This window comes from Chrysochloris asiatica, unplaced genomic scaffold (genome assembly GCF_000296735.1).
Source record: "Chrysochloris asiatica unplaced genomic scaffold, ChrAsi1.0 scaffold00079, whole genome shotgun sequence".
Taxonomy (NCBI): Eukaryota; Metazoa; Chordata; class Mammalia; order Afrosoricida; family Chrysochloridae; genus Chrysochloris; species Chrysochloris asiatica.
This window is the reverse complement of record NW_006408597.1, coordinates 3,075,337-3,086,533: the sequence shown is the minus strand read 5'-3', so window position 1 is coordinate 3,086,533 and position 11,197 is coordinate 3,075,337. Positions and strand designations below refer to the sequence as shown.

The 11,197-nt window shown below is 38.3% G+C and overlaps 1 protein-coding gene across 1 annotated transcript in view; it reads left to right on the top strand.

The window, feature by feature from the left end:
* The window catches only part of LIN52 (lin-52 homolog (C. elegans)), a 196,224-nt gene that overhangs the window by 18,992 nt on the left and 166,035 nt on the right, over positions 1 to 11,197 (top strand). Inside the window, exons 4-5 of the mRNA XM_006865532.1 lie at positions 5,091 to 5,157; positions 6,984 to 7,067. Of these exons, the coding sequence (XP_006865594.1) occupies positions 5,091 to 5,157; positions 6,984 to 7,067 (151 nt within the window). The remainder of the gene's footprint in view (positions 1 to 5,090; positions 5,158 to 6,983; positions 7,068 to 11,197) is intronic.

Below are 11,197 nucleotides of genomic sequence, written 5' to 3'. Positions count from 1 at the left end.
GTTCCGACTCATAGCGACCCTGTACAGGGTTTCCGAGGCTGTAAATCTTTACGGGAACAGAAAGCCTCATCTTTCTCCCTTGGAACAGCTGACCTTGCGGTTCGCAGCTCGATTCATAACGGCTATACTTCCAAAGCTCCTTGTTCATCTCATTAGTCTTCCTCTTTTTTGCTGACCCTCTAGCTTACCAAGCATGATGTCCTTCTCCAAGGATTGGCCCTTTCTGACAGCATGTCCAAGTACAAGAGACAAAGGTCTCTCTATCCTTGCTTCTAAGGAGCGTTCTGGCATACTTCTTCCGGCAGTCTATGGCACTAGATAGAGGGGAGGATATGTTGAGAAACGAGCTTCACATGTTGATATTTTTGTTTAATAGAAGCTTTTATGATTTTTTAGCAATACTTTTTTTGTGTTCTACCAGAAACATTTTTGTTTTTCAATATTTTGAATTTTATTTTCAGTAGAACTGAGGAGATGCAGTTATATAAAGCTAAATTAAGATATAAGCAGATTTTTATATAATGACTTTCAAGAAAAATAAAGACTGAGATTAATAAAATTACTGTTAAACTATATAAAGCTAGCTTCAAAGATACTTTTAACATATAACCCTCCTTCTGCTTTGACAATTCCTACATACGCTTTTTTTTTTTTTTTTAATACATTCAACAAATCATTGTAGTGATTAGAATACCCTGCATCCTTAGCCAACAGTATTTACCTTTTTTTAATGTATACATAACATAAGTATATATTTGTTTAAATGTCCAAAGGGCACATTTTGCAAGCTAGCCTCTTGTCCTCAGGCACACTGCTTTTCTTAGTCCATGGGCCTAGAGTCCACTGCTGTTCTGTCTCTGTATACCATCACCTCTACCACCATCTCTATTGTTTCCACTTCTCTGGTCAGGATCCCTCTCTCTTCTCATGTCCTCCTTCTTGATGGTCCTAGGGTCCCCTGTTCCTGAGATGACAGATTAACTGCTCCGCCTTTCAGTTGCACCTTTTCTACATTTAGACACTCGCCATTAGAGCTGAAAACAGTTACTTGCAATTGTATCATAAAGTCTTATCACCCTTATTACCAGGCCCATCTGGACAGGAGGGTTTTTGTCTTACTGCCTACATTCTGATACTAAGCACCCTCATGAAAGCTTGTAAGCCAGCCACTTTGTGCTTTTGTAGCCCCCCCCTCCCCCAATTTTGGTAGCCAAAGTCTAAGCTGCCCATTGCTATCAGCCCAGTGTACTGAGGAGTCATGCTTTATCCTTGATAAGGAGAATCCTTCCCTATTTGGTTGGAATTTTGAGCAGTTTCATCCATAATCAAGAGTCTGGTTGATTAAGTTGCAGCAATTACGCTTGCTCTTGTATCATACTTCTTTATCTTCATCTGGTCGTATTCTGGTCAGCAAGCCATCCATGCTAGGTCTGATTGGTACTGTCTGCAAGTCCACCTCCCCCTTCTTCACATCTGGTGGTGCTTCATTCTTAACTTTAGTCCTCAGTGGCTCAGTCATTGTCTTTGGGCTCGGGAGTTCACATGTCACCCTGAACTTCAAACCCATCAGCCCATCCTTTTCTCTTTCTCATTCCTAAGTCACTGGGTGTCCATGGAATATGGCAAATCTTAGCCCATGACTTGTTTACTGCAATTACCCCCCTTACACTTATAAGTCAACCAGGATGGTTGCCATCGAGTATATAGGACCATTCATGTGTTCCCTTTGAGTTTCAGTCTTAGGAGTTCACTCTAGTGGGTAAGCTTTTCTTGCCTACCCATTTTCTTGCCTTGATGGCTCCAAGGCAAACAGCTTGATTGATAATGTTACAGCCAAACAGTCTAGCAATACTTTTTGATTTATTCTTATATACCTAGTAGTGAGATTGCTGGATTACATGGTATTTCTATTTTTAATTTTTAAAAGAAGTACCATATCATGTTCTGTAATGGTTGTACCACTTTATAATCACATCATCCATATATAAGAGTTCCAATCTTTACACCTTTGACAGAATTTGTTGATTCTATTTTTTTGATCATTGCTGTTATTGCCAGGGTTTGATATTATCTTTTGTTGTTTTGATTTGCATCTCTCTAATAGCTAAAGCTATGGACAACATTGCGAAGTATGAGTATTCCTGAACACTTAATTATGCTTTTGAGGAATCTGTACTTGGACCAAGAGGCAGTTGTTTGAACAGAACATGGGAACACTGAATGGTTTAAAATTCAGAAAGGTGTGTGACAGGGTCATTGCACACTTATTCAACCTATACTTATTCAACCTGTATGCTGAACAAATAATCTGAAAAGCTGGGTTCTCTGAAGAAAAACGTGGCATCAGGATTGGCGGAAGACTCATTAACAACCTGCCATATGCAGATGATACAACCTTGTTTGCTGAAAGTGAAGAGGACTTAAAGCATTTACTGATAAAGATCAAAGAGCACAGCCTTCAGTATGGATTGCATCTAAATGTAAAGAAAACAAAAATCCTCACCAGTGGACCAATAACCAACATTCTTTCATTATGAATTGCATCTAAATGTAAAGAAAACAAAAATCCTCACCAGTGGACCAATAAACAACATTCTTATCAACGGAGAAAAGATAGGACTTCATTCTTCTTGGATCAATTATCAACACTCATGGAAGCAGCAGTCAAGAAATCAAAGGACGTATTGCATTAGACAATTTGCTGCACAAGACCTTTTTAAAGTGTTGAAGAGCAAAGATGTCAGCTTGAGGACTAAGGTGCGCCTGACCCAAGCCATGGTATTTTCAAAAACCTCATATGCATGCAAAAGCTGAACGGTAAATAAGGAAGACCGTAGAAGAATTGATGCGTTTGAGTAGTGGTGTTGGAGGAGAATACTGAAAGTGCCGTGGGCTGCCAAAAGAACCAACAGATCTGTGTTGAAAGAAGTGCAGCCAGAGTGCTCCTTGGAGGCCAAGATGGCCAAACTTCATCTCTTATACTTCAGACATATTGTCAGGAGGAACCAGTCACTGGAGAAGGATATCATGTTTGGTAGGGTGGAGGGTTAGAGAAAAAGAGGAAGACCCCCAGAGAGATGGATTGGCAAAGTGGCAGCATCAGTGGACTCAAGCGTGGCAACGATAGTGAGGTTGGCCCAGAATTGGACAGTGTTTCGTTCTGCTATGGTGGCTATGGGTTGGTACTGACTTGATGGCACCTAAAAACAATAACAATAGCTAATGATTGGGAGCATTTCTTCATTGTTTCTGATCATTTCTGAGCCTTAGTTTTCTCATCTGAAACTACTTTGTAGGATTTTTAAGAGACTAATAATAAATGGGTAACGGTAGTTCAAACCCACCGGCTGCTTGTGAGTTAGAATTGGCTCGACTTAACAAAAACAACAACTGTAAGTATAGGTAATAGTCTCCATGAATTGTAAGCCATTTTATAGAATTAACAAACCCACAAGGAGCTATGAGACTTTCATTTAGCTGGGACGGCTAATTCAGAGGAAGGCTGCACAAGTAGTATTAAAGCAGAGTTCTAACTTGTGAGGAACCAGCTTTAGGTGGCTGATGGACACAAAGAGGTTTATATAGACAGTTGATTTGTGAAGAATCAGCTTTGAGTACCTGGGTGACACAGAAAGTCTGCACTGGCAGTCAGTGAAGGCGAACAGATTCTTAGCTAGTGACCTAGCCCCAGGGGACTAGAACAATAGGAAAAGGAGCTGACTTGTCTGCAATGCAGGGAGTTGTGCAGATTCCTGAGCCTACAGCTGGTACTTAATGGCTTGGCCCCAGATGACCAGGAATGAATTCTAACCTAACTCTAGTAGTTGGTTAAGGTAAGAGAGAGAAATTACCACAAACAAAAGTGACTGGAAATGAGGAATGGAGGTAGAGGAAGGTGAAGCCTGGGTCCTTTTCTAGATGACAGCTGGATTAATATTGATTCTTAACCATACTGCAATCAATAAAGGTGGGGTTTGCCCACTGCGCCTGTTTAATAATGTAGTTGGCAGCACATCAATGTTTATTGTTTCTAGTTTTTTAGGTGATTCTGATATGCAATCAGGATTGAAAACTGCCAGCTTAAAGCTATTCCAAGAAAGCATTCTCTTATTTTGTCTGTTCAATTTTAGAACTGAGAAGATAGCTTAAAATTCTCAAGTTTTCTGAAACTTCTACAATGAAACTATGAAATTTCAAATGATGACCATTTTTCTCTCATTTGAATTGAATCTTAATTTAAATTTATCCTCTGCCAGAGAAGTATACTTACTGATCCTTTTTTCAGACAGTTCTGATTGAGGGCTTTCTGACAGTTCACTTGAAGGCTTTTTAAAGAGCTGAAATGCAAAGAATTTCTTTTATTGCTATTCTAGCTCGTTGCACATGAAACATTATTAATAATTATACCTAATTCTTCCAAGGTCTTTTCTCCAAAACCAACTTTAAAGATGAGCAGTATTGTTATCTTTCAAACTTTGTTGCCGTAAACTATATATATATATAGCCAAGAGTTTGCTATTTCGGCCATTTTTTATATGTACAATTCCGTGACATAATTCCATTCACCATGCTGTGCTACCATCACCACTATTCATGTCCCAGAAGTTTTCATCGCTCCAAACACAAGCTCAGTACCCTTTAGGTGGTGAGGACCTTTTATTCCCCCTTTCCTCAGCTTCTGGTTGAGCAGTGTCATCTTTTTTTTTTTTTTTTAGTTTTTATTGTGAATTGAGAACATCGTTTTTACACTCATCATTTCATTGCAATGATTACTATCTCCTCTGTGCATCATCATTCAACAGTATTTGCTTCTATTCCCTGTCTTGTTTTGGGGGGATGCACTCAAAAACACTCAGGAATATTTAATAATTTAAGCAACCAAAGGGCACATTCTGCAAGCCGAGTAGTGTCGTTTTGTAAGATGAGTGTTTGTGAACCATATCTGAACCTGGAGAAGGTCAGGTTTTGGAAGTTTGCCATTATTTTCAAACCTGAAGGTTGTGTGACAATGTGTTTTTCTTATAAGAAGGGAGAGTCAGGCTTCTTCACTTGGTATACATCTCAATGGATGTATTCTTATTTTCTGACAGCCTATTACTAGCTCTCCCCCCAAATGGATGGCTGAAATAGAACGGGATGATATCGACATGTTGAAAGGTAAGTAATTGTAATGACCTCTAACTTTGACATTTATGTCTCTCCAGAAATCGTTACTTTTCCAGTTTCTTTATTATTCCTTTAAAAGTATTCTCAGCTTCAGTGAACTGCCCATGCAACCATTCTTACTCACAGTCCTTTATGCCTGAATGCCTTCTCTGCTTGTTCCATATGTACAAATCCTGTCAAGTCCTGCCAGCTCCATCATTGTGATTTCTTCTGTTGCTATATTATTGTAATAATAATTCTTTGTATAAAGCTTTACAGTTCACATAATGCTTTCACATACATTTTCTTATTTAATTCTCATAAGTTAGGTGTGATGATATCATGCAGAAGTGAGCATAGCCAACATTTATGCAAAAGAGTTAAAATTTAAACTGATATTTTATATTAAATCTAATTATTTCTATAGTACAACTGCTGTATTTGGGATTTACTGCCACATATTTTTGTTAATGCTATGAAATGACAACCTTTTAGTGGGTTAAGGCCTATCTTGTACTTCTTTCTAGCTTGTTAATTTCTTTCATAAAGGGTAAGTAGTGAATGTTGTTGTTTGATAAATGGTTCAGAATCCAATCACAAAGTGGAAATTTAAATTAAAAACATTAATTTTCCTTGATATTTGTTCTTCTTTATTCATTTATTTTTTGATTACCCTAGTGATAAGATTCATGAAGGTTGTGAAGTATTAGATTAAAATTAAGGTTAAAAACTTGGATTCTCGAGCTATTTAAGAAGCTGAACGGAACAGGAAAGTCTACTTCTGCCAGATATAATGACTGGACATGATAAGTGGGAGGGAAAAGACACCTTTATTGGATTGCAGAAGTAATTAATTGTTCTGCATTGAAATGTTTAAATCCCCTCATTCAGCCATGGAAAAATTAAGTCTCAAGGACATCTCGGATTCATTGTTCTAATGTTCCAAACAGACATTTTTATAACATTCCGCCACTACGTATTTAAAGGAACCTTTAAATTTTAAGTAAGAAGTCATAGCTTATGTTATGTACAAATTAACCCATGTCTTAAACCTGAACATGGTTGTTGTTGTTAAGTGTCATTGAGTCGGTTCTGACCCATAGCAACCCTGTATAGGGTTTCTGAGGAGCAGCTGGTGAGCTTGAACTGCCGACCTTGCAGTTCACATGACTTTGCAGTCTGGCGCATTAACCCACAGCGCCACACCAGGACTCCAAACATGGTTGGTGCTATTTAAATAAAATCTTGGAAATTTAGGTTAAAAACTGAAATTCCATGGTCATTTTAACTGGCTAAACTTAAAACAAAAAATTATGGGAATTGATTTGAAGGGAAAGTTTGGTACTTAGAAAAATGGGGAATAGTTACTATCATATTGTGAGTCATAATAATGAAGACTTGTAAATAGCAGTGGAAACAACACCTATTTTGCAAGATATGTGTTTTTTCAGTGCTATATCCAAACACAAGGTTCCATATTATAATGGTGTATTCATTTTGTGTAATAAGCAAAAGAAGTGTGGAGAAAATGAGTAAGTTAGGATCCTCAGGTTAAAGCACTTAATTTGCCATTATCTTTATGTTAACTCTTTTCTCATAAGTGGATAAACTCATTTGAGGCTCTTTGTAATAATGGAAAAATTCATTGACTTGGTTTTTTTAATTGAGGGGTAGACGACATAGGGGGAATGGACAGCTAGGGATCCAGTATCTATTTATTTGACAAGAATTATGCAAAATAGCTTGAAAATTTATATAACAGGTATTCTCATCCCAAAGAAGTTATTACTAAATAACAGTGGGAAGACAAGGTATTGAAATAAATTATTCTGTTTCAGAACTGGGCAGTCTCACCACGGCTAATTTGATGGAGAAGGTACGAGGCCTACAGAACCTAGCCTATCAGCTGGGTCTGGATGAGTGTGAGTACCATTTGTTCAGGGTTACTGACTGTATTTTCCATGGTGAGTTCCAGTTAAAATTCAAAAAGCATCTGTATTAGGAAAAGCATAGATGTTCTGACACCAAGAAGTTGATGTAATCTGAAATACTCTTTATAATAGAACGTGCTAGAATAATTACTGGACTTATCAGGTAAGAAAATTCTTTTTCTCTGCACAATAAAAGCATATTGGAACTTGTTCACTTTTAAGAGGATGTCATCTCAAAGTAGCATAAGTGAAAGGGGGACTTTATTAGTTTGCATAACTCAAAAGTCCAGGGTAGGAATAACTTTGAGGATATCGAGATCCATGACTCTGAGTGATGTCCTTGGGACATCCATTTGTTTTGTGTCTTGAGGCTCTGCTTCATTCATGCATTAGTGTAGCCTTTTCTTAGCAACTGGGCAAGATGGCCAAAAGGAGTTCTAATTTGTGTGTCTTTAAATCATATGATTCCCAAAGGAATCTTTTTTTTTTTTTTTTCCCCAAGAGTCCCAGAAGAAAGGTCCTAGGGAGGACAGACACTGCTCTGTCTTCCCTCATATACTCATCCTTGATGGACCAGTGAGTCCTGGGATCAGTGCTGTCCAATTCTGGAATGGAAAAGGTTTCATTCACCAAAGGAAAAGATAAAGGGCAGACCAAGAACACATGTGCTGCCATGGATAATGAATGCTAGGAGCTCTCACTTAACGCCTGTCTGCTCTCCTTTCTTTTAGTTCACAGTTCTATCTTTGCAGATTACAAATCTCCATTCAAACTACATTTATTATAAAACTAGAAAAGGACTTATAGAAAATTTTCACTTTGTGATTAAAAGGAGTGATACTCACTCAACATAAAAACAGTGATTGGAACCTTGTTCTTGAAGTGTGCATTCTAAGACCTTCATCAGCCCCCAATTTTTAAAGTATAACTATAGTTTAAAAATGCTAGTTTTTACTGATTGGAGAAATCTAAAATATAGTTCCAGGAATTATCTCTTCTTATTTCTTTTTCTTTTTAAAGCTTTTATTGTGAATTGAGTGATAGTTTACATGGGAGAACATTGGTTTTGCACTCATTTTAATTGCAATGATTACAATCTCCTCCATGCATCATCTTTTTTTTTTGGATGTACACAAAAACACTCCGAAATATATAATCATTTTAACAACACAAGGGGGCACATTCTGTAAGCCTGCCTTCTGGCCACCAGCATACAGCCTTTCTCTTTCCATGAGCTTAGAGTTCTCAGCTGTTCCCTCTCTCCATGTCCTCATCTTTGTCACTGCTTCTCTGGATAGGGTCCTGCATTCCACTCATGCTCTTCTCCCTTGATGCTCTTAGGATTGTCTGTTCCTGGAATATAAGATTAGCTTACCCCCCTTTATGTTATAAAACTTTTACATTTACAGTTGTGACAATCGAAATAGTCATGGTAACAATTACTGTGGAATCAAAGAATCCTATCCACATCCCCATGTAGACAAGATGAAAACTATTCAGTGGGGATTTTAGCTTCCCTTGCCCACTTTGCAATTAAACTCCCTCTTGAAAACTTGTAAGACAGCTACTTTGTGCCTCTGTAGGTGCCTCTCCCCACACACCCCCACCTCCATTTTAGGTACCCAGTGTCTAAGTTGCCCATCTCTATCAACATGGTGTACAGAGGAAATAGGCTTGATCCTTGATGTGAAGGCTCCTTTCCTCTCAGTTGGTATTTTGAGCTACTACATCCATAAGTGTAGGTCAAGTTCATCAAATTGTAGCAATTTATATTTGTTTCTTTTATCAAATTTCTTGTCGAGCTCTGGTCATCAAACCATCAAAGCTAGGTCAAATGGGTATTCTTGTGCATCTCCCCCTACTTCATATTAGCTGGACACTTCACTCTCAGCTCTAGTCCTCAGTGGTTAGGTCAGTGTCCATGGGCTCAGGAGTTGAAAAGTCTCCCCGAACTTTGGACCAATCAGCCATTCCTTTTCTGTCTCTCATCTCAAGGTTAAAAGGAGTCTATGGAATGTGGTCAGACTTATCCCTATCTTCATTACTGACTTTCTCTCACTTCCACATAGACCAACACAGTGGTCAGCGGGCTTGCATGCCTGCTCACGTGTTCCCTTTGAGTTTCAGTCTTGGAGGAGGGGGGTTTGTCCTGAGGGGACTTGACTGCTTGCTTTGATGGCTCCCCTGCCAACAGCTTGCTTGTTCTTGTAATAGCCAAACAGACTGCCAGTTTTTGTTTTTGATTTTGTTTTTCCTTGCTGGTCTTCTTTCAGGAAGTATCTTCTGTCCCATTCCTCTAGCTGCTCTGGGTTGGTCTGCATGTCCTTTCAAGTGGGAATGTCCCGTCTCAGAAAGTTCTAGATGGGGTTCAGGATTCCACCTAACGTCCTATACACTACAAAGTGTATAGACTGTACACTTCTCTGCAAGAAGCCTATTTTCACTGGGCAAGTTCTAGAACCCCTTTTTGGTCTTCTGTTCAGTTACAGGGTGAAGATGGACTTACAAAGTTTCTGTAATCATGTTTCCTGATATTCCTTTCTATCCCACTGAAGTATCTATTTTACACTAGAAGGCAAGGAAAATCAATATCCATAAGATAGTTAAGCATCTTAACATTCTTTCCCTTCTTACCCATTCAGACTATGCCTCGATCTCTGTATCACAGAGCCCTGTTGTTACAAGGTTGAGCATACATCACTATTTACTTCTGTCCTATTTAGCCCATGCAAACCCATCTACCTCGTTCTTCCATCCCCCACCTCATTCTTGTGTATTGTCCTCCCTAATACCCGAACTATGATTTGTCTGTCCCTTAACTTGTGCTCTACCTTTCCCTCCCTTCCACCCTTGGTAACCAATAAAGAATTTTTTTTTTTTTTCCTTTTAGTATGGGTATCTTTTCTTAAGGTTTTACAAAAATGGTCTTATGCAATATTTGTCCTTTTGTGACTGACTAATTTCATTCAGCATAATGTCCTCAAGGTTCATCCAAATTGGGAATTTACATTCCCACCAGCAATGTAGGAAGGCCCCAGTCTCTCCATATCCTCGCCAGCATTTATTGTCCTCTGCTTTTTTGAACTTATGCTGTTACTGTTGGTATGAGATGATATCTCCTTGTTGTTTTGAATTACATCTTTCTAGCAAAGTGGAAGTATCATTGGGCTCAAGTGTGGCAACAATAGTGAGGTTGGCTCAGGATCGTGCAGTGTTTCGTTCTGCTGTGTATAAGGTTGTTATGAGTCAGTACCGACTGGATGGCATCTAACAGCAACAACAACAACAACAGGGCTAATGATCATGAACATTTCTTCATATGCTTGTCTGCAGCCCAAATGTCTTCCTTGGTGAATTTTCTGTTCATGTCCTGTGCCCATTTTTAAACTGGGTTATTTATCTTTTGCTTGTAGAGGTGTTGTAGTTTACTATAGATTTTAGAGGTTTTCTGTTGTCTGATATATTATTGCAAAAGATTTTTTTCCTATTCTGTGGGCTTTCTTTGTAATCTTTTGGTGAAATCTTTTGATACATATTAGTTTCTAATCTTTAGTATGTCCAGTCATCTGTTTTGTCTTCCTTTGTTCATGCAATTCTCGCTGTTTGATAGTCTGTGTGTTCTCTGCATTAGAGCCCTTAAATTTGTCGCTATTTTTTTCATTGATGACCTTTATAATTCTGGGATTCACATTTAGGTCTTTAATCCATGTTGAATTGGGTTTTGTATATGGTGTGAGATGAAGGTCTTGTTTCAATATTTTACATATTGATTTCCAGTTTTACCAGCACCATCTGTTGAAAAGACTGTCTCCTCATTCAATAATTGTACTTTGAACCTTTATCAAAGTTCTGTTGGCTGCATTTAGTTGGATTAATTTTTTGGATTCTCAATTCTGTCCCATTGATCTATGAATCTTTCATTGTACCAATAGTAGGCTGTTTTGACCACTGTAGCCATGTAGTAAATTTTGAAGTCAGGGTGTGAGAGGATCACAACTTTGTTCTTCTTTTTAAGCAGTGCTTTGCTTATCTGTGGACTCTTTGTTTTCCATATAAAGTTTGTAAGAGTTTTTCCATCTCTTTAAAGAACGTCGTTAAATCTGGATTAGGATTGCGTTATA